General features: G+C 48.3%; 1 protein-coding gene and 1 long non-coding RNA gene across 6 annotated transcripts in view; both read right to left on the bottom strand.

Annotated features, from left to right (window-relative positions):
- The window catches only part of PLEKHA2 (pleckstrin homology domain containing A2), a 106,096-nt gene extending 100,128 nt beyond the window's left edge, over positions 1-5,968 (bottom strand). For 2 of the 5 annotated variants that reach the window (XM_088657627.1, XM_088657631.1), the window contains exon 1: positions 3,914-5,968. In XM_088657627.1, coding sequence (XP_088513753.1) covers positions 3,914-4,138 — 225 coding nt within the window. In that variant the 5' untranslated portion in view covers positions 4,139-5,968. Of the gene's footprint in view, positions 1-3,861 lie in introns of all 5 variants that reach the window. The other 3 variants (XM_035138974.3, XM_088657628.1, XM_088657630.1) reach the window with 3 other exon arrangements.
- Positions 5,969-10,720: 4,752 nt separating this feature from the next.
- Positions 10,721-19,492, bottom strand: LOC148683458 (uncharacterized). The gene is made up of 3 exons (XR_015946970.1): positions 18,750-19,492; positions 13,603-13,775; positions 10,721-11,193 (listed from the first exon to the last, which is right to left on the bottom strand). It is a non-coding gene; the product is annotated as an uncharacterized LOC148683458 (long non-coding RNA).
- Between the last annotated feature and the right edge of the window lie 1,763 nt (positions 19,493-21,255).

The following is a 21,255-nucleotide window of genomic DNA, read 5'->3' as shown; positions in this document are numbered from 1 at the left end:
GTTGTTGTTGTTGTTGTTGTACATTAGACCACATTTAAAGCACATTTTCACCTCCAAAGAATCCTGGGAACTGTTAGTTTGTTAAGGATGCTGGGAACTGCAGCTCTGTGAAGGGTAAACTATAATTCCCAGGATTGTTTTTTGGACAGGAGAGGAAAATATGCTTTAAATGCAGGGCACCTTTGCAGCCCTCATCACTGCCACTCCTCAACCTTAACTCATGCCAAGACATGTTTCCAAATCTGAGGAACAGTCAAAGAGGTGATGGTCCCTGCTGAGGTTTTTTGATGTTCCTTTATAAGAGCTTCTGCAGTATTTATGGTTGCCAAGGCTCTTCTAAAGGCAGGCTACTTGTATAGGTCTACCCGAAACATTTGTAAGGTTGGCAGAATTTTAACAAGGGAAGCTTTTGTCTGGCATGGAGATGAAAAAGAGACGAGCTTCAGCTATGGAGTTTTCTGCCTCTAATGTAGGGGCAGACGAGCCTTTCCATGAAGGAATGTGGTAACATTAACAGTGCTCAATAAGTAGCCAAAGAAAAAAGCATCCACTCTATTTTTGTTTGTTTGCAACAGCATAACGGTTCCAGTTAAAATATCTTCTCATGGGATTGCTTTAGGCAAACTAGCAGCTTCCCTCCCCATCTGCAATACAAGGATAACACCAAAACTAGCTGGACGATATAGGGGAGGTGCTTTGAATAATTGAAGCAAACTAACAGAAAAGCTGGGACGCGGGTGGCGCTGTGGGTTAAACCACAGAGCCTAGGGCAGACATCCCCAAACTTCGACCCTCCAGATGTTTTGGACTACAATTCCCATCATCCCTGACCACTGGTCCTGTTAGCTAGGGATCATGGGAGTTGTAGGCCAAAACATCTGGAGGGCCGCAGTTTGGGGATGTCTGCCCTAGGGCTTGCCGATCAGAAGGTCAGTGGTTTGAATCCCCACAACGGGGTGAGCTCCCGTTGCTTGGTCCCAGCTCCTGCCAACCTAGCAGTTCGAAAGCACGTCAAAGTGCAAGTAGATAAACAGGTACCGCTCCGACGGGAAGGTAAACGGCATTTCCGTGCGCTGCTCTGGTTTGCCACAAGTGGCTCAGTCATGCTGGCCATATGACCCGGAAGCTGTCTGTGGACAAACGCCAGCTCCCTCGGCCTATAGAGCGAGATGAGCACCACAACCCCAGAGTCGTCTGTGACTGGACCTAACGATCAGGGGTCCCTTTACCTAACAGAAAAGCATATGTTCTCCAAGGCATAATGCATATAGGTTTCTAACTTAAATACAATTAAGAATACTTGACCCTGGGAAATAATGGGTAGGTGGGGGATACAGTTTGCACAATTTTATTGACTATAAGCACAAAGATGCAGAACCCCATCACCAGAACGGGTAACCTCTGTCCCACAGCTAATACCTTTCACTCAAACACCTAGTGCACAGAGGATTCTGCAATTACCCACAGAGAGACCTGTTTGCAACATGCTCTAGTGAATGTCCTAATCACATTTCACTCTAGCCCAATACATAAAAAGAAGAAGCAAGCCTTATTTTCTCTGGTTAAGCCCCACCTGATCGCACCCTAGGGAAAAGCCAAGGGTTGCCTTACCCAAGCTGGGCTCTCTATCATTTCTCCACAACAGCTCCAATCCGTACGCCTGTGCTGGCTGAGCTGAGGGGAATCTGGAGGGCACCAGGTTTGGCAGGGCTGATGTTTGGCCTACATGGTGGTCCTTTCACATTATCCAAGTTCACAAATACTTTGTGGTGGGAGAATAAAAAGCCACAAGAATGCATCTCAATACACCTGGCAGCAAACTCAAGAGGCTCTGCTTGCAGGCTTCCCGTCGGCATCTGGTTGGCCACTGAGAGAGCAGATGGTGAGCCAAATGAGCTCCTGGCCTGATCCAGCAGGACTCTTTTTCCTTTCTTAAGAGGGCAGAGTTCAAATCTCTATGCAGCTCAATGGATGACCTTGGACCAGCCACCTTCCTCTTTCTCTCTCCCTTATCTGGTTGATGGGACAGTGTGTAGGTGCCCCAAGTGTCCTAGAGGATGAGTGGAATACATATGCAATAGAGAAACTGTTTCTGGGAGGTTTCAAGGCACAGACTTCCTAATTTGGCGCTATCAGCGTCCAGGGCAGCAACTTTTATTTCAGATGAACAGAAGTAACAAAGCCAGAGAGATACCAATGGGAACAGAGAATGTATTTTATTGAGTAGAAAAATAGACATTGCAATTGATTTTTAATATTAGTAGCACTAATGAAGAGGTGGGGAGGTCCTCATTTGAAGTCTACTTTCTCTTGTTCTTTATATAAAACTCTCCATGGACCATAGATGCAATAGCAAAACACTTCTATGGTGCTTTCTGTGGGGGCCTCCCGATGTAGGCTTACTGGTGCAAATGGGTTTTTAAGATACCACAAACAGGCCATTTTTGACAGGTTTTGCTTTGTTTTTACTTACAGTATTGCATTTCCAGCACAAAGTGTAAATCTGGATTGGGGTGGGCAGGCTAGCATTTTAATGCAAAATCATGTGGCACTGCAAAAAAAAAAAACTTGGACAGATGAGGAGCACCAACCCCCACAATAAACATCCATCTTGAAGCATCCTCAGGCTGAGAAAGACTCCTGTAGGAAACCCCTCATAGTCCATTCAAAGGGCTTGGGGTTTTAAGACCTAGGACCCACCTTGAGCTGAAACAGGCTTTTCCCCCCTATTGGTCTGACTCAATACAAGGTAACATCCTATGTTCTTCAGGATGGAATACACACACACACACACACACACACACACACTTTGTGTGAATCATCTTTGCAACAACCCCTGAAAGTAGGCCAGTATTATCATGTGCCTATTGCAAATGAAGCAACCTAGTTTGGCTTGCAGTCAAGTTAAAATTCGGACATGGGACCTCCCACTCCTCCCAGCACCTATCTTGAGCTGCCCCATGAAGTCAAACAGGACAATGTGTGGGCAGGCAGTGTGTGACCTTGGGCTTCTTAAGGCAAGATCTCCTGGGAGCATCACCCTTGCTTCTCGACCTCAGACGGGGGTCAGAACTCTTCCAAGAAGTAAGGTAAGAACATTAGAAGAGCCTGGTGGATCAGGCCAGTGGCCCATCAGGTCCAGCATCTTGTTCTCACTGTGGCCAACCAGATGCCCCTGGGAAGAACGCAAGCAGACCCAAGTCCAACAGCCCTCGCCCTCTCACCCTGGGATGCCCAGCAACTGGTATTCTGAAGCATTTCTGCCTCCCACAGGGGGAGAGCATATTTCACCAGGGTTAACAGCCACTGAGATCCTCCACAAATTTGTCTAATCCTCTTTGAACACCAGTTAAAGGTCTGGAGAGGAGACAGGACTCAGTTGCTGTTTTAAAATCATGCCTTGGCCTGGCGCATAGGGCAGCCTAAAGGGACACACCCACCGGCCTCACCCCATGCCAAAGCACAGCAGTCGCTCTTCCTGGGATTTCCAGAGATGCTGCATGGAAAGAAATGTTCTGTCTGCAAACTTACTTGGGAGGAAAGTCGCATTTAACTCGCGGGGTGTGTGTGTGTGTGTGTGTGTGTGTGTGTGTGTGTGTGTGTGTGTGTTTACTTCTGAGGGTGCAGAAACTCCGACTGCAAGTTTCTTACATTTTCTTAGCCCACTAAGAAATGCACATGGGGAGCGGGGATTAGAAACGGGAGTTCCCACGGTTCCGGGGCTGAGTCCGAGCGAGCGTGTGGCTGCTTGTGCGTGCATTATGCCGCCCCAGCTTTCCCCCAAGCGCCCAATCCTCCCCAGCGAAGGGCACCCGCTCCCCTAATGCCGCCCCCCCCCCCGGGGACCCTCAGCCCCGGCACCTCTCTCTGTGCGTGTCTCTCGGGGCCTCCGACGGCCGCATCCTGCACTCACCCAGCTGCGTCTCTGGCCGGCGCGCGGAGCTCGGCAGGCGGACCACGGACATGACCCGCGACACTCGGAGGCGGCCCGGCCGCGAGCAGCTCCTGTCGCGCCTCGGCAGCGCCTCTTTTTTCCGGGTTGCTTATGGTTCCCGGAGCCAAAGCCAGCCCCGGATGTGAGTGCCGGGTGCGCAGAGAGCGCCCGCAGAGGCTTGCCGCCGCCCGCCCGCCCGCCCATCCGCCGGGGTGCGGCGGCGAGAGCGAGCGCCCCGTCGAGGCGGGAGCCGTCGGGGGGGGGGCGCACCTGGGCATCCTCGGCGGGGCGCGAGCGAGCGCAAAGAAACCCAGGCGGACGAGCGACGACGACAAACGGACCCTGTTCAAGTTGCAAACTTGCAAACCAAAGAGAATGAAATCCAGAGTTCCTCTGCCTTTAAGCATAGCCCGGGAGGAAGAAAGGCGTGCGTGTTCGGTAGAGCAAACCCCCTTGCCATTAGCAGGGCCGACTTCTGAAGAAACGCGCAGATGATCGAGCTAAACTAAGAACCTGATCCTGCTGGGGGAAAAGCCCCACGGAGCTGAGCGGGAGTTACCTTCCTTGTTGCCACGCCGTTGGGGAAGTCGCTAGCAACTCGTGAGCATGGATTGGGTATCAAGACGGCGGCTTGCTCTTGCCATTAATTTTGCCTGTAAAGGAAATCTTCATTAATTACATGCATGGCCTGCCTTTCCACCAAAGAGCTGGAGGTGCTGTACATTGTTTCCCCCTTCCCTTTTAAATATGTACAACAAGCCTGCAAGGTAGGCCAAGCTGAGAGAAAATTACCACCTCATGGCCACTTTATGTCTGAATGGACAGGGATTTTAACCTGGTTCTCCAGTGGCCTTGTTCCAGCCACTGCACCATGTTTACTCTCAAATGCTTAGCATTTTTATTGTGGTTTTAGAATCTGCAGAGTGATCCACATTTTTTATTTTTTGCCCTATCACAACATATGGGACCCATTCTCCTTCCAACACCATCCCCAAAACTGAAGAGTTTGTATAGAACAAGTACCAATATATGCTGGAAATGTAAAGAAAAAGAAGGTACATTTTATCATATGTGGTGGAATTGTAATGTAACTAAAAAATTTCTGGGAAATGATATATAATGAAATGAAAAAAAATGTTTAAAATAACTTTTCCTAAAAAACCAGAAGTTTTTTAACTAGGAATTATAGGTACCGAGATCCCAAAAGATCAGAGGAAACTGTTCATGTATGCTACAATGGCCGCTTGGATCCTGCTAGCCCAGAGATGGAAAGAAGGGACAACCCCAACCAGAGAAGAATGGCAAACCAAGTTGGTGGACTATGCCAAAATGGCAAAATTATCAGGGAAGCTCAGGAACCAAGACAAGAAATTTTAAAAAGAATGGGAAATGTTTATAATGTACTAGCTGACCCGGCCACGCGTTGCTGTGGTTCTTTCCTGTGATTCCCCCCCCCCTCTGTCCTGATCCATGACGTATCCTGCCCCTCCTCCCTCCACCCCAGCTCATCCCTGTGTTTCGGTAGGATACCCTTCCCTCTGTTGTCCCTGGGGAGTGTTGGCCCCTCCCCCTGTATCTCCATACCTTGGCCCCCACCCTTCAAAAAGGAACTGTTAGGTTCTGGATTCTATTTCCCAGCATGCACTTTTGTCTGAACCCTCTGTTGTCCCTGGGGAGTGTTGGACCCTACCCCCGGTATCTTCCTACATTGTCCCCCACCCTTGGAGAAGGAGTTGTCAGTTTCTGGGTTCCATTTCCCAGTATTTACTTTTGTCTGAGCCCTCTGTTGTCCCCTCCCCCCTGTATCTCCATACATTGGCCCCTGCGCACGCATCGTGAACATTTCTATCGGGGGGTGATGATGCGCCCTGGGACCCAGAGAACTACTTAAAGAATCCCAACCGGGGGGGGGTCAAATAGTGAAACCCCATAGCCCCGTAGCAACAGACAGGCCCAGACAGAAGGAGGGGGGTCATATGGGCCACTTGGTGCGGGCCTCCGAATCTAAAGGGGGCCTCAGTCAGCATATTCACAATCAGTAAAATGAAAAAGTAACAAAAGTAGCAAAAACAGGACCTCTGCCTGGCCCTGCAAGGGCCTGGCAACAGAAGGCGCGTTCTGAAGCACCCGAGTTGTTCAATTCCATAAAAAACCCAGGAAGTGGCAAGGGGAAGGTAGGGGATTGTGACCTATTTGGGCTCCTCCCCCCCCTACCATCCAGGGCTCCATTTAGGATAGTATTTAAAGGGCTGTAGACTGTAGACTGGTCTGTAAAATGGAGCCAAGGCCTAGTCTTTAAGCTGTAAAGTAGAGGCGAGGCCTTGGCTTGGGCTAGTATTTAAATGTGACCTGAGGCCTCTGCCCTGTATCTCCATTCCTTGGCCCTGGCCTGACTCTGTGGGTTGTCTGGTAATAGGCCCCCTTCAGATCCCCCTGAGCCTCAGAGTCCCCCTGTTTTACAGGATCTGGTGGCGGAGGTGGGGTTTGTGGGTGTGGCGTGTTGTTGTGGCTAATCCCTGTGACTGCCCCCACATGTCCCGATCCATGATCTATTCTGTTTGTCCCCCCCCCCTCCTCCGTGACCGGCGTATCTCATGACGTTTTGAAGGATGGTATTTATTTTTGTCTTGTGGTTTTTTGGTGGGGGATTTTGGGGGGGTAGTGGTGCTAAATTGTAAAGTAAAAACCGCTTGCCATGCCCCCAAGTGCGTTGCTGTGGGTTATCCCCCCCCCGGGCCTAGTGGGGGCCTGGCAGCAGGGGCCTACCCGTGTTTCTCCGAAAATAAGACACCGTCTTATATTTCTTTTTCCTCAAAAAAACCACACCGTGGCTTATTTTCAGGGGGTGTCTTATTCTTTTCCTCCTCCTCCTCCTGCCACGGCCGGCAATCCTGCTGCGCCTATCACTATGTCTTATTTTCAGGGTATGGCTTATATTTGTTGAATGCTTAAAAATCCTGCTACGTCTTATTTTATGGCTACGTCTTATTTTCGGAGAAACAGAGTACATAAAACAAAAGCCTAGGGGTCTGATAATGGCCGCCTTGGTGGTTTCAGTTGCTTGGTTGATGATGTCATTTGGTTTGTGGGTGTGGCTTAGATTTCACAGGAAGGGAGGGGTGTACTGTGGGAGGAATTCCACTTGAGGGCGCTGTTTTACTTGGTGGAAAACCAGGTTTCTACCTGCGCAGGTGCGAGATGTCAGGGATTTTTGTCCCCAACAATGCTCGGGGAGTGGCCTGGATCATTGTGTCAAAATAACAACGCTCAGGGAGTGCCCTGGATCGTTGTGTCAAAATTTCAGGACCATCGGTCAAGCGGTTACGGAGAAAAGTGCGGCCAACAATTTCAATATTTTTACATATATATAGATAGATAGATATACAATATTATTGTAAACAGGTCAAAACATTAGCAGGATTTTAAATAGACTTGTAATGTAACAGAATGTATAGGAAGATGAAAAATTGGAGAAGTGTTGATATGCAGTTGAAAACAGAATCAAAAGGACACATGTAAGGGATAGAAGGAAGTCAGGAGATTCAGAGTAATCTCGATATTTGGATTTTGTACTTTTTAAATGTATCTTTATTCCCCCCTCTTTTTTGAATGTTCTGGCAGAATTTAATTATAATATGCTATAGGAGCTGATCTTGCCTGAAAAAGAAGGTGTAAATGTTTTTTTAACTCAATTAGAACCTGATGAAGTGACAGACCTCAAGGTTCCCTTCATGTTCAGATCCACTGTAGCTGAGACCTGAGAGACAGTGATCTCCATTGCCACTCTGTTTGCTGCTTCAGCTGCATGCTCAAAGGAGTGGATGGCCACAGCTACTTAGAGATGGCCCAAGATATTCTGCTACCTGAGACAGAAAATCCGCATGGCAGCCCAAGTGGTAATAAATGGGTGCAATGTCAGCACATCTGGTGAAAGCAGTTTCTTCTGTTCATTTGAAACAAAATAAAAAAATCCTTCCAGCAGCACCTTAAAGACCAACTAAGTTTTTTATTTTGGTATGAGCTTTCGTGTGCATGCACACTTCTTCAGATACACTGAAATAGAAGTCCCCAGACGCTTATATAGAGAGAAAGGGTGGGGAGGGGTATCACTCAGAAGGGTGTTGGAAATGGGTGATTTATTGACTGACTGATAGCTGTTGATGACTGTAAACGACTGCAAATGGTCTTGCATGAAAAAGCAAGGGGTGAGATGGCTGAAGATTGCTTTATCATGTATAATGAGATAAGAATCCAACGTCTCCGTTCAAACCAGGTCTCTCCATGGTTTTAAGCTTGGTGATAAGTTGCAATTCAGCAACTTCTCTTTCCAGTCTATTTCTGAAATTCTTTTGTAGTAAGACAGCTACTTTGAGATCTTGTATAGAATGTCCTGGGAGATTGAAGTGTTCTCCTACTGGTTTCTCTGTCTTGTGATTCCTGATGTCAGATTTATGTCCATTTATCCTTTGGCGTAGGGTTTGGCCTGTTTGTCCAATATAGAGAGCTGAAGGGCACTGTTGGCATTTGATGGCATACACAATGTTAGAAGATGAGCAGTTAAATAGTCCTGAGATGGTATGTTGGATGTTGTTGGGGCCAGTAATGGTGTTGTCCGGGTGTATGTGGCAGCAAAGTTGGCATCTGGGTTTATTGCAGGCTCTGGTACCAGGGTCCATGTTAAGTCTGGTGGTTGTATTATTGTGGGTGAGGAGTTGTCAACAGCTATCAGTCAGTCAATCACCCATTTCCACCACACTTCTGAGTGATTTACAGTTTATTTTTACACAGACAAAAATTAGGACTCTTCTTCAATCCTGTCCCCCACGTTGTTTAACATCTACATGAAACTGCTGGGTGGGGTTATCCAGTTGTTTGGAGTACGTTGTCAGCAGTATGCTGGTGACACTCAGCTCTACTTCTCCATTACATCTGCAGGTGAGGCAGTGGAAGTGCTGGACCAGTGTCTTGCTTGGCAGGGGGTTGGACTGGATGGCCCTTGTGGTCTCTTCCAATTCTGAAGCTCAATCCAGATAGGATGGGGGCACTGTTAGTGGGTGGTTCCCTAGACCAGATGGGTGGGAGATCACCTGCTCTTGTCTGAAGGAGGAGGTTCATAGCTTGGGGGTCCTCCTGGATCCTTTGCTGTTGCTCGAGGCTCAAGTGGCCTCAGTGGCCCGGAGTGCCTTCCATCAGCTTCAGCTGGAGGCCCAGCTACGCCCCTATTTGGACAGAGATAGCCTAACTACTGTTGTTTGGTAACCTTAGTTAGATTACTGCAATGCATTCTACGTAGGGCTGCCTTTGAATATGGTTTGGAAACTTCAGCTAGTGCAGAATTCTGCGACCAGGTTGCTCACCAGAGCAAGACACTTTGAGTATATTGCACCAATCCTGGTCCAATTGCACTGACTACCAATTAGTTTTGCTGGTTTTGACCTATAAAGCCTTAAATGGCTCAGGACCACAATACCTCAAGGACCGGCTCTTTCCATATAAACCTACACGGACCCTGATATCATCTTCTGTGACCCTTCTTTGTGTGCTTCCTCTGAGAGGTCCGGAGGGTGGCAACATGAGAACGGGCCTTCTCTGCAGTGGTTCCCCATCTGTGGAATGCTCTCTCCAGGGAAGTTCACCTGGCGCCTTCATTATACACCTTTAGGCACCAAGCAAAAACGTTCTTCCTTAACCAGGCCTTTGGCTGATCTGATTGACATCCTATGCCCTTTTAAAATGTGGCTCTTTTGGGGGGTGGGGGTGTTATTGGGTTGTTGTTATATACTAGCTGTACCCGACCACGCATTGCTATGGCTCCGTCAGGGCCCCTGTTTCACAGGACAGGAGGAAGATCTCACCCTCCCCCCCATCCCCCTCTCTGTTTCCCCCTCACATTCTGTATCCACAGTTTGGGGAGGTTCTGCGTGGTTCCCTCAGTGGATCCCAGTGGGCGAGGGGGCAGGCCGGCCAGGTGCAGGTCATGTTGGGGAGGGTCTCCCGTTTCCCCCGCCATATTCCGGCAGGCGAGGGGGCAGGCGGGCAGGTGGAGGTCGTTAGGGAAGGCAGACATGTTGCGGGTGGCGGGGAGGGCCGAGGTGATGGCGACAGAGGGAGAGGATCCCATCCTCAGTCCCCCAGAAGGCACCGCTGGTCACCCGCTCCCAGGATGGTCTGCATGTTGGCATCGGAACAGCAGCTGTGGCTGCGGGTGGTGGGAGGTGAGGAGAGCCGAGGCCCAGCCTGCCACCCTCCCTCTCCGTCCGGCGGCTATGGATCTGGAGGTGTTCGAGGAGGCCGGGAGTACCGCAGGGGAGAGGCCGGGGCAGAAGGCCTCGATGGCGAGGGAGGAGGAGGGGGGCGGTTGGGGGTGCCAGTGCTGCTGGAGGCTCAGTCAGACATGGAGGGGTCCCGATGTGGGAGTTCTGTGGGGTGTGTGTGCGTGCTTGTGTACGTGGGCGAGTGTGGAAACATTGTTTATATTCCAATTCCCTCCCCTCCCCCCTAGATTGCCCGAGGCATCCTGGGAGGTAAGAATGTTCTATAGGATCTTTTCCTTTGACGTCCAACAGATGGCGCTATTGTTACACAAAAGGATATGGCATCTGTTCCTTTGACGTCCAACAGAGGGAGCTATTTTTACACAAAATCATGTTTTTACCTGTGACAGGTTTGACATCTATATAATCTAAGTTTTTTACAAACTCTCCCATATTGGAATGGAACGTTGTTTCAAAATTTCAATGCAATCGGTCAAGCGGTTTCGGAGATTACTGGTCGCACACAAACATGGACATTTTACATTTTTATTTATATAGATAATATATATTATGGTTTTTATGTTTATCTTTTTTGTGAACTGCCCTGAGACCTCTGGGTATAGAGCGGTGTATAAATTCAATCAATAATAATAGTGTGGCACACAAGATTAGACCCTAATAATCTGGTCTGCACCTGAAGAACTTTGGGCTGCAGGCAGAGTTATTCAGCAGATCTCATGTCTGACTGCTCTCCAGGCTCCCCCAAACCCGCTCCTGGCACATAGAGAGCATCTTGCCTCTCAACTAGGCTGAGCTCCTCTTACTGACATATTCTCTTTGTCCCTAGAGAGCCAGAAGCGATGTGCTGGGTAGAGTTTCAGATTTCCACAACTGTGAAGCTCACGGGATGATCTTTGGGGAGGCTCTCTTCCTCTGCCTAAGCTGTCTTGCAGGACTGTTGTAAGGATGAAAGATGCATGTGTAAACAATATACACAACCTTGAGCTGGTTGGAGGAAAGGGTGGGATAAAAATGGAACAAAATAAATTAGGAGTTTTTCCAAACATGTAACACTCCACTTTCTGCATGAAATAACAGTTTGGGAACTACCGTTCCACTTAATTCTGCTGAATTCCTAGACCTTGCAATATTCACATTTCTTTATTTATTTGCAATTCTTAGTTTGGCTTTGAAGGACTTGTTTTGTCAGCATATGAAAGAAATGACATTTTCATCTGCTTCTGCTTCTCCTTCCCACCCCCGTAACTGTAAGTTCTTTACTTTTTCCCTTCTGAAACTGGGGCATCTTTTGTAAACCTTGTGACTGCCTGAGGTCTAGATCTGAAACATTTTTTCTGACAGTCAGACATGAACAGATCACACACATGTTGCAGAACTATTTATAGAACCTGGAAAGCTTGCAATTTACTTCCCTATGAGAGAGTCTTTTCTGCTCTACCTCAGCTTTGCTTTAAATTCTGTTGTTCCAGGCACAAGAGTAAAGAAAAGTGGCACCCCTACTAAAGGAGTTTCAACTGTGCATAATTTGGAAAAATACTTATCACTTTGCAGAAATCTCTCTTGTGTCTTCACTGCAGGATCCATGTTAGAAGGCCAGGAAATGTCCATGTTGCAAAATGTGTTGCTATACAAAACAACTTTTGTATCTGGACTTTTGAAATATGGCAACCCTAATACTGGAGCTAAGAGCACCATTTGCAAGGGAGAGCACAGCTAGCTTAGCTGTCCAGCCTCCAAGTAGCGGGGAGGTAATGGTAAGGAGGCCAGAGTTGCCAAATGACCATTACAAACAGAATGGCCTGCTCCAGCGCCTTTATCCGCAACTTCATCTACGAAAGCAACTTGCCTGTACAGTTACATCTGTTTTGTTCACACCAGTCATTTTTTCCTTGTGAGCTATAGCTTCTTCCTCTTATACCTTAACTGTCTGTTCTTCTCTTGTTAGAGGATTGGGGGTTTCATATGAATGTCTTTGAGTCCCCTCCAAACCTGAAATTTTATGTTTGTAAGACTGGAGTTTGTAGTTTCTTTGTTGTTAATGGGCCTGATGAAGTCTGTGAGGCATCTATTTATATGTCTAAAGGGTTGGTCCAGTACAGATGTGTTACTATAGAGACACCTAGGTAAAGGTAAAGGGACCCCTGACCATTAGGTCCAGTCGTGACCGACTCTGGGGTTGCGCGCGCATCTCGCATTATTGGCCGAGGGAGCCGGCGTATAGCTTCCAGGTCATGTGGCCAGCATGACAAAGCCGCTTCTGGCAAACCAGAGCAGCACATGGAAACGCCGTTTACCTTCCCGCTGTAGCGGTTCCTATTTATCTACTTGCACTTTGATGTGCTTTCGAACTGCTAGGTTGGCAGGAGCTGGGACCAAGCAACGGGAGCTCACCCCGTTGCGGAGATTCGAACCGCCGACCTTCTGATCAGCAAGCCCTAGGCTTAGTGGTTTAACCACAGCGCCACCTAGTCAGAGATATTTCCAGAAGGAAGGGGCAGGCCTTCTCCTCTCACCCCAGAGGAAGGAGAACAATAGGCCAGGGGATGGCTGCCTTTTGTCGAGTCTCCTGTGGAGCTAGGGAGCCACAGAGGTGTGATTTGATTTTGGTGCTGAAACGAAAGCTATGGCTTTTTGGGGTGGGGTGTGTGGAAACCTAGCAGAGAAGCCAGATTTGTTGGAGTGTTAATGCTGTGAGCCCTCCCATCTTATGCTCTGCTTGTATATATGCACAAATGCAATCATATATCATAAACACTCCACCGTTCAAAGGAAACTGACCCCAGTGGTAAGCACTGGCACTGTTTAAGCATCTTGCCACTTGGTGGAGGGTGTAAGCGTGCGTATTGTGAAACAATACAATTCAGTAAACAAATGCATTTTAAAAGGTGTAGGCAGGAGCATGGACTGAGGAAAAGTTGGCAACCTCAAGGAGGACCTGGGCTTTAAGGGGAGGCTTTATGCCAGTAGCTAGCCAAGAAATTGGGGAGCTGGTGACTTCATACATGTGGTTAAAATGGGACAGCCCATGTTGTGCAAATCTATCTGAATCTCTTCAGTTCCCATCTGGTAAAAAGGCCTTGCCTTCACTTTCTCAACTAAACAGAGCCCTCAAGTGGCAGCTAAGGAGGCAACTTGCTAGACTGCTTCCCTGCCCCAGCCCCCACCAGAAAAACAGATGCCCCAGAATGCTCACATTTGCAAATTTTGAGTTTTGCTGAGGATGAGGTATTAAGAAAGGGGAGGAGAGAAGAATCCCAGCTAGGAGGTAGACTTGACAAAACAGCTGTAAACATTATTCATTTAAAGGAACAAGTTGTTTAGATACAGAAACTGCTGCTTATTCGTGCAGTCTGTTGTTCTTGGTAGGTCTGGCACCACTTGGCCCTTGCCTACCTCATTCTGCCATATGAAGTGTTATGTAGTGCTCACAGCTTTGGCTACTAGAGCATAGGCTTGCAAGGGCACAGGACAGCCCCCAATGCTTCAAAGCTTTAGAGGACTTCTTAACATTTCCAGGAGATGGACTTGACTCTTGGGGTCAGAAGCCACCCTTCCAACAACGCATACTGGATTAGAAATGGAGAAACAGTAGAATTATTCTGGAGGTTAAAAATGAACTGGGTTACAAATAATACACTTCCAAAGTATTGTTAGAGATTGGGGGGGGGGACCTCCCATAAACCCAAGAAATTAATAAATGGTAGGATTTTTCACTTTCGGGTGCTGTGTAATAGCAAGCCTGACAGGCTCAATCGTCACTAGAGGCTGGGGGAAGCGCTAAGGCAAAGTGCACCCCCCAACCCCCCCCAAGGGAACACTTGGGGCTCCTTGGGGTCCTGTGACCTAAAAAAGAGCTCCCCTGTCTCCTTTCTCTCTCTCTCTCTCTCTGCTCTGAAAGGGGGTCGGGGAGGAGCCAGGATCTGAGCCGGTGGTTAAAAAGGCTCCACCACAACAGCGAAGAGAAGCCTCGGCTCCAGCCAACAGCAGTTTTCCTCTCCAAAATTCTTCAAAGCTGACTGAAAAACCTCATCAGAAGGCAGAAGGTAAAGAATTTAATTTGGCTTTATTCGGCAAAATGACGGGATGATAAAAAGGAAGCCCATCCCATTGGTGGTGCAGTTTTCTCTAAATGGGAATATTTTACAAGTGAATCAAGAACGCTTTGCTTTTTGTGGTGGACATCAGGGACGTAGGCAGGGGGGCAGTCCCCCCCCAGAACACAGGCGTACCCAGGGAGGGTACACCCCTAGAAGCTAAAAAAGGAGAGAGAAAAGCTCGCGGTGCGGCGCACGTTTTTGTTCTTCTTTCCGTCTTTTTTTTTCTCCGTCTTTTTGGCAGGGAAAAGAGCAGAGGACTGCCCCCTCCCCTTGGGGGGCGTGGACATTGGCCACACCCCCTGGAATCCCGCCCACATCATCGCCAGCCAGCCAACCGAGGGTGTCACTCTGTGCCATAGCCCTGCCCCTCGCCTCTGCATGGCAGCCTCGGAAAAATACAAAAGAAAGCTGCAGACGAAAGCATGGTTGGATCTCCAGTCTCCAGACAAGGACGGTGATATGGGAGGTGCCGGGGGAGGGGGGGAAGCAGGGAGGAGGAAGAAGGGACTGCAGAAAAGAAACTTGAAAAGTAAATGGCCAAGCTCTATGTCCCTCCCCGCCTCCCTCCACTTCTTGCAGAGCAGGGTGTCTTCTTTCAATGAAATTGCGAGTCGGGGGGGGGGGAGGGATTTAATTGAGAGAAGCCTGCTGCTGGGATGGCGGTGAATGGGAACTTCTCTCGCTTTTGCAAGTACATGTGGCAGATAGGCTGTGCAACATACACAGAGAGAAAGCAGAAGTAGCCAGGGAACGCAAATCTCAGCTTCCTCCTTCTGGTCTGAAAAAAATACTTTGCTGTATTTTATTATTCTGAAGGAGTGGGGAGGGGAGGGTTGGGGTGGGCTGGAGAGGGAAAAGGCAAGGAATGTGGGTGTTTTTTCTAGCTGGTGGCCAGGGCCGGTGCTAGGGTTTTTTGCGCCCTAAGCGAGATCACCTTCTGGCGCGCGCCCCCCCCCATGTGATTCCCTGCCATGGCAATACGTATGCTCTCAAGAGACCCAACCTTCAGCAAAGTAGCCTGTCAGTTTTGTTCAGTGTACATGCTGTCAATTACCGGGGCCCGGGGCGGGGTGTGGCGGTGACACAATGTCCTCTGCCATGCTACCTGATAAACTGCAAATATGGTACTCACAGGTACATAAACTGCTTAGCTGCTTGTTTATAGGAACAAGGGAGTTGCCTTATACTAAGTCCATTGGTCAATCTTTTTTAGTATTGTCTACACTGGCTGGCAGCAGCTTTCCAGAGTTTCTGACTGTACCTGGACATGCCTGCAACTCAACATGGGGCGCAATGCAAGGCAGGTGATCTATACTGAGCTACAGCCCAGAAAGCATAAACAAGGAACCAGAGGAGCAATTACAGTAAGAAAGGACAGTAACAGTTTGCTATAATTTGGCAAGCTTTGGCTACCTAAACCAGCTCAAGAGAGTGGCTTGCAAAAGGCACCTTTTGTTTATTTGAAACCAAAGAATGTCACGGATTTGCAAGATGCTCATCAATGGCTCCTCTTCATCCTGGAGAGTAGTGACTAGTGGGGTGCCACAGGGTTCTGTCTTGGGCCCAGTCTTATTCAACATATTTATCAATGACTTGGACGATGGGCTTGAGGGCATCCTGAGCAAGTTTGCCGATGACACCAAATTGGGAGGGGTGGCTAATACCCCAGAGGACAGAATCACACTTCAGAATGACCTTAACAGATTAGACAACTGGGCCAAAGCAAACAAGATGAGTTTTAACAAGGAGAAATGTAAAGTACTACACTTGGGCAAAAAAGAAAGAAAGGCACAAATACAGGATGGGAGACACCTGGTTTGAGAGCAGTCCATGTGAAAAGGATCTAGGAGTCTTGGTAGACCACAAACTTGACATGAGTCAACAGTGTGATGCAGCAGCTAAAAAAGCCAATGCAATTCTGGGCTGCATCAATAGGAGCATAGCATCTAGATGAAGGGAAGCAATAGTACCACTGTATTCTGCTCTGGTCAGACCTCACCTGGAGTACTGTGTCCAGTTCTGGGCACCACAGTGCAAGAAGGATACTGACGAGCTGGAACGTGTCCAGAAGAGGGCAACCAAAATGGTCAAAGGCCTGGAAACGATGCCTTATGAGGAACGGCTTAGGGAGCTGGGTATGTTTAGCCCAGAGAAGAGAAGGTTAAGGGGTGATATGATAGCCATGTTCAAATATATTAAAGGATGTCATATAGAGGAGGGAGAAAGGTTGTTTTCTGCTGCTCCAGAGAAGCGGACACGGAGCAATGGATTCAAACTACAAGAAGGAAGATTCCACCTAAACATTAGGAAGAACTTCCTGACAGTAAGAGCTGTTCGACAGTGGAATTTGCTGCCAAGAAGTGTGGTGGAGTCTCCTTCTTTGGAGGTCTTTAAGCAGAGGCTTGACAGCCATATGTCAAGAATGCTTTGATGGTGTTTCCTGTTTGGCAGGGGGTTGGACTGGATGGCCCTTGTGGTCTCTTCCAACTCTATGATTGTATGATTCTAAGATGCAAATTGAATTCCTGGCCCCAGGCAAATCTACTGTACTTGGGGTGCAAATTGGATTTGAGCTCACAGCTCCTTCTTTTATGTTTCTGGGCACAGGAGGAGGTGCTGCTAAAAAGATATATTAAAAAGCTTTTGAGGCTATGTATCGTAATAATTTTCACAACTTGCCAGACGGAAGTGAACTAAAGAGTGTCACAAGAGGAAGAGGGGGTTAGGATTAAATGTTCCTGGGGATAAAAGACAGAGAGAGGGAGGGAGGGAGGGAGGGAGGGAGGGAGGGAGCTTGCAGCAGATCTCTCCCCCACCCGTCCTATCAGCCGCTGGGGGGAGGTGGTGTGTGTGTGTGTGAGAGAGAGAGAGAGACAGAGACAGAGAGACAGAAAGTGAGATACAGAAAGTGAGAGAGAGAGGCTTTTTTATTGAAAGAAAAAACAATACAAAACCACATTCACATAATATTCCATTTCAATACCCCCCCATCCCTTAAAATTTTAGGAGCACATTGCTAAAAACATAAAGACAATCACTGTCAACAAAATCTTTAAATATATTAGTAGTAGGAGAAGGAGTAGTGAAGGTAGAGAGTGATAAAGGAGTTAAAGGTGTGCTGAAGGAAGATAAAAGACTCAAGAAAGTGGAGTCTAGGCTTAGGCTGAGTGCACACCATACATTTAAAACACCTAGAAAAAGCAGCACCCAGGAAGCTGTAGTTAGTTAAGAATGCTGGGAGTTATAGCTCTTTTGGGGTAAGCTACAGCTCCCAGAATTCTTGGAGTGTGTGTGCTTTAAAAGTATGATATGTATAAAGCCTTAGATAGCTTTAATAGGGAATATAACAGTTTTATAGAGGACAGAGATCTACCAACAGTCCAAAACATTCATATTAATATACGTGCTACTAATTTTCTCTTCCTTTATTATTCTGTTGCTCTAATAAACTGTTTTATTATGAAAAACTGTATTCCACTGCACATTTACTATTACTATCATAATTTGATTTTTATAACCATTTTCATTTCATCAGTAAAAGAAGTTACACACAACTATTTAAAATATTTAAAAATAATTACAAATGAACCATATGCTAAAAAGCAGATTAAAATACATGTCCACATTTTACATGTCTGGATGGGCTTGCCTAAACAAACATTTAAGAAAAGGAAAAAAGAAAAAGTAGTGAAGGTACCTGCCTGGAATCAACAGGCAGGGAGTTCCAAAGTCTACCTGTGCTGCCACACTAAAATATTGATTTTTCAGAAGTGCAGGTGTTTTATGTGGAACCAGTAACTGTGCTAGTTTTCTCAGATCAAAGCAGTTGAGTTGGGAATACATGGGGAAGGCAATCTCTCAAGCAAACTGATCCCAAGTTGTTAAGAGCTTTGTAGTCCAGCATAAGATGAGTGGGATCAGGCCAATGGCCCATCTAGCTCTAGAAACATGGCTTTAGGGATTATTATTTTTTAAAAATACAGGTAGATAGCCATGTTGGTCTGCCATAGCCGAAATAAAAAAATTCTTGAAAAAGATTATTAAAAAAACTCTTCCCAAAAAATTCCTTTAAAAGAATCAAATCCTTAAACTTTTTTTTCTAAAAAAATTCCTTAAAAGAATCCTTCCAAAAATTGTCCAGTAGCACCTTTGAGACCAAATAAGTTTGTTATGGGTATGAGCTTTGGTGTGCATGCACACACTTCAGATATTTGATATCAGATATCTGAATAAGTGTGCATGCACACCAAAGCTCATACCATAACAAACTTAGTTGGTCTCTAAGATGCTACTAGACAATTTTTGGAAGGATACTTTTTTAGAAAATAAAACTTTTTTAAGGAGAGATAACACACACACACACCCCCAAACCTCGCAAAGTGGCACCATATTTTCAGGATTCTTTCCACTAGCCCAGACTTGCTCTTCCGAAAGAGAACTTACCCCCACCAAAAGCAGGGATCCCCAAACGTGGCGCCAAGGGGGAAGGGAAGAGAGCCCACAAAAAATTCAAAGCCTTGGAATCAGAGCGGAAGCAGCTAGCACCATAGAGAAAAGGTGAAGAGTGATCCCCGTGTGCACACTTCCTCCTGGCTCTGCTCGCAAAGCAAGTCTTTGTACCGGGAACAGACGTGTCCATAGAGATAGGAAAAAGTAAAGAGTGATACTCGCGCGCACACTTCCTGGCTCTGTTTGCAAAAAAAAAATAACAATTATGGGGGAATTACAGGATATTTACCCACTCGGGATGACAGCGGGAAATGGCTTTTAAAACGAGGGTTTCCCAGGGAAAACAGGAGACTTAGCAGCTATGTAAGGGTGCTCAGAGAGGACGAATGAGAGTGGCGAGGGGGGCGGAGAGAAGAGCCTTAAAGGAGACCACCCTCCCGATGCAGAAGCCCCTCCAGCGGTGGTTGCGGGGGGGGGGAGGAAGGTGGAGCACCCATCGCGGTGGAATGGGGTCCTCCCCCCGCCCCCCTGTGGGCTTCGCAGAGCCTCAGCAAGACATTGGGGGGGTGTTTGCTGCTGGCGCTAACAAAAGGGGCTCCCCGGAAAAAGGAGAGGAGAAAGAGATAGAGACCCCCCTGCAACTCCCCCCCCCCCAGCAAAGAAGGGCAAACCCGAGCAAGGCGGCATCCATCTTTGCACGCAGGAGGGAGGGAGGGAGGGAAAAGGCAGCAGCCAGCCTTTCCAGCCTGAGGACTCCCTGCGCCCCCAGTGGCAGCTATGGGAACTGCAGGGCTCTTTCCGAGCTCTGTTCAGCTCGGCTCTCCCGGACGACTCCAAGTCAGCCCGGACTCCAACCAGGTGCCCACCGGGGTGGCGGGGGGTGGGGGGCACCTGGTTGGACAGCGCCCCCTCCATTTTCGCGCCCTAGGCCGTCGCCTAATTTGCCTAAATGGACGCTCCGGCCCTGCTGGTGCCACGGGGGAGGGGAGGCTACTTAACAACAGCATTGCTTGCCATGCCAGCAGCTTGATTAGCCTCACCTTGCCCTGTTGTGTTGAATTTGCAATAAAATCTGCTGGCCGACTGGCTCTCTAGAATATGATCAAACTCTGCTGGCTAAATTGCTCTTTACATTGTTCCCCCTAATCGCCTTCCTATATTGTTTAACCAACACACGTACACAGACTGCAGGGGAGGGTGCTTTTGTTGGAAAGAGTCATAGAATCATAGAGTTGGAAGAGACCACAACGGCCATCCAGTCCAACCACCTGCCAAGCAGGAAACACCATCAAAGCATTCTTGACAGATGGCTGTCAAGCCTCCGCTTAAAGACCTCCAAAGAAGGAGACTCCACCACACTCCTTGGCAGCAAATTCCATTGTCGAACAGCTCTTACTGTCAGGAAGTTCTTCCTAATGTTTAGGTGGAATCTTCTTTCTTGTAGCTTGAATCCATTGCTCCGTGTCCGCTTCCCTGGAGCAGCAGAAAACAACCTTTCACCCTCCTCTATATGACATCCTTTGATATATTTGAACATGGCTATCATATCACCCCTTAACCTTCTCTTCTCCAGACTAAACATACCCAGCTCCCTAAGCCATTCCTCATAAGGCATTGATTCCAGGCCTTTGACCATTTTGGTTGCCCTCTTCTGGACACGTTCCAGCTTGTCAGTATCTTTCTTGAACTGAGGTGCCCAGAACTGGACACAGTATTCCAAGTGAGGTCGAATGTGTTTCTCAGGGAGGGAGTGATTCATCTTTCTTTCTTTTTTTGTAATTTTAATGGGGGGGTGACAAAAAGTTTTTTGACCCCAGGTACCAAATTGCCTTCCTACACCCCTTGCCCTCGATCACCACGGAGGCATGCCAGGCCAGCCCCTGCACTGAGTCCACGCTGGGTGGCGAGGAGGAGCACGGCGGGGCCACCCCCCCCCCCGAGGCAGAGGTGCCCAGCAGCAGGAGGAGGACAAGGCGCAGCAGCAGCAGGCTGATGCCACAGCAACAGCAGCGGGGGGGGGGGTATGGCCAGCAGGCAACGGCAAGGGCAGCCCCGAGCTCTCTTAGCGCCGGTCGCCGCCAGCGTACCCCTCAAGCCTCGAGCTTCGCCACCTGTGCACCGCCTGGCCTGGCCGAGAGGGTAGGAGGGTGGCAAGGGGATGGTGCCTCTGCCACCACCGCCACTGACTGAGGAGGGAGGAAGAGGAAGGCGGGAAAGCGCCTGAGGGGTGGGCGGGGGGAAGGGGCCGCTGCTCTCTAAGCCCCACACGCCTCACCGCCGCTGTGCGCAGTGGCGACCGTGGCCAGGGAAGACACTGCTTGATATTGCCCAACTGTTAGCAGCAGTCCTCTCTAGCCTCTGCCACCAGGAGCAGCTCCTGCAGTGGCTGAAGCTGACTGACGGAGGAGAGGCAGGGAGGCGGCGGAGTTGTCACATAGCCGGGGGGGTGGGGGGGTGAAAGAGAGGCCCTTTGGTGTGGTGCCAGGCTCCCTACAGGTCC

This window comes from Zootoca vivipara, chromosome 14 (genome assembly GCF_965207765.1).
Source record: "Zootoca vivipara chromosome 14, rZooViv2.hap1.1, whole genome shotgun sequence".
NCBI lineage: Eukaryota > Metazoa > Chordata > Lepidosauria > Squamata > Lacertidae > Zootoca > Zootoca vivipara.
The sequence above is the reverse complement of the archived record's forward strand: the minus strand, read 5'-3'. Positions and strand labels throughout refer to the sequence as shown.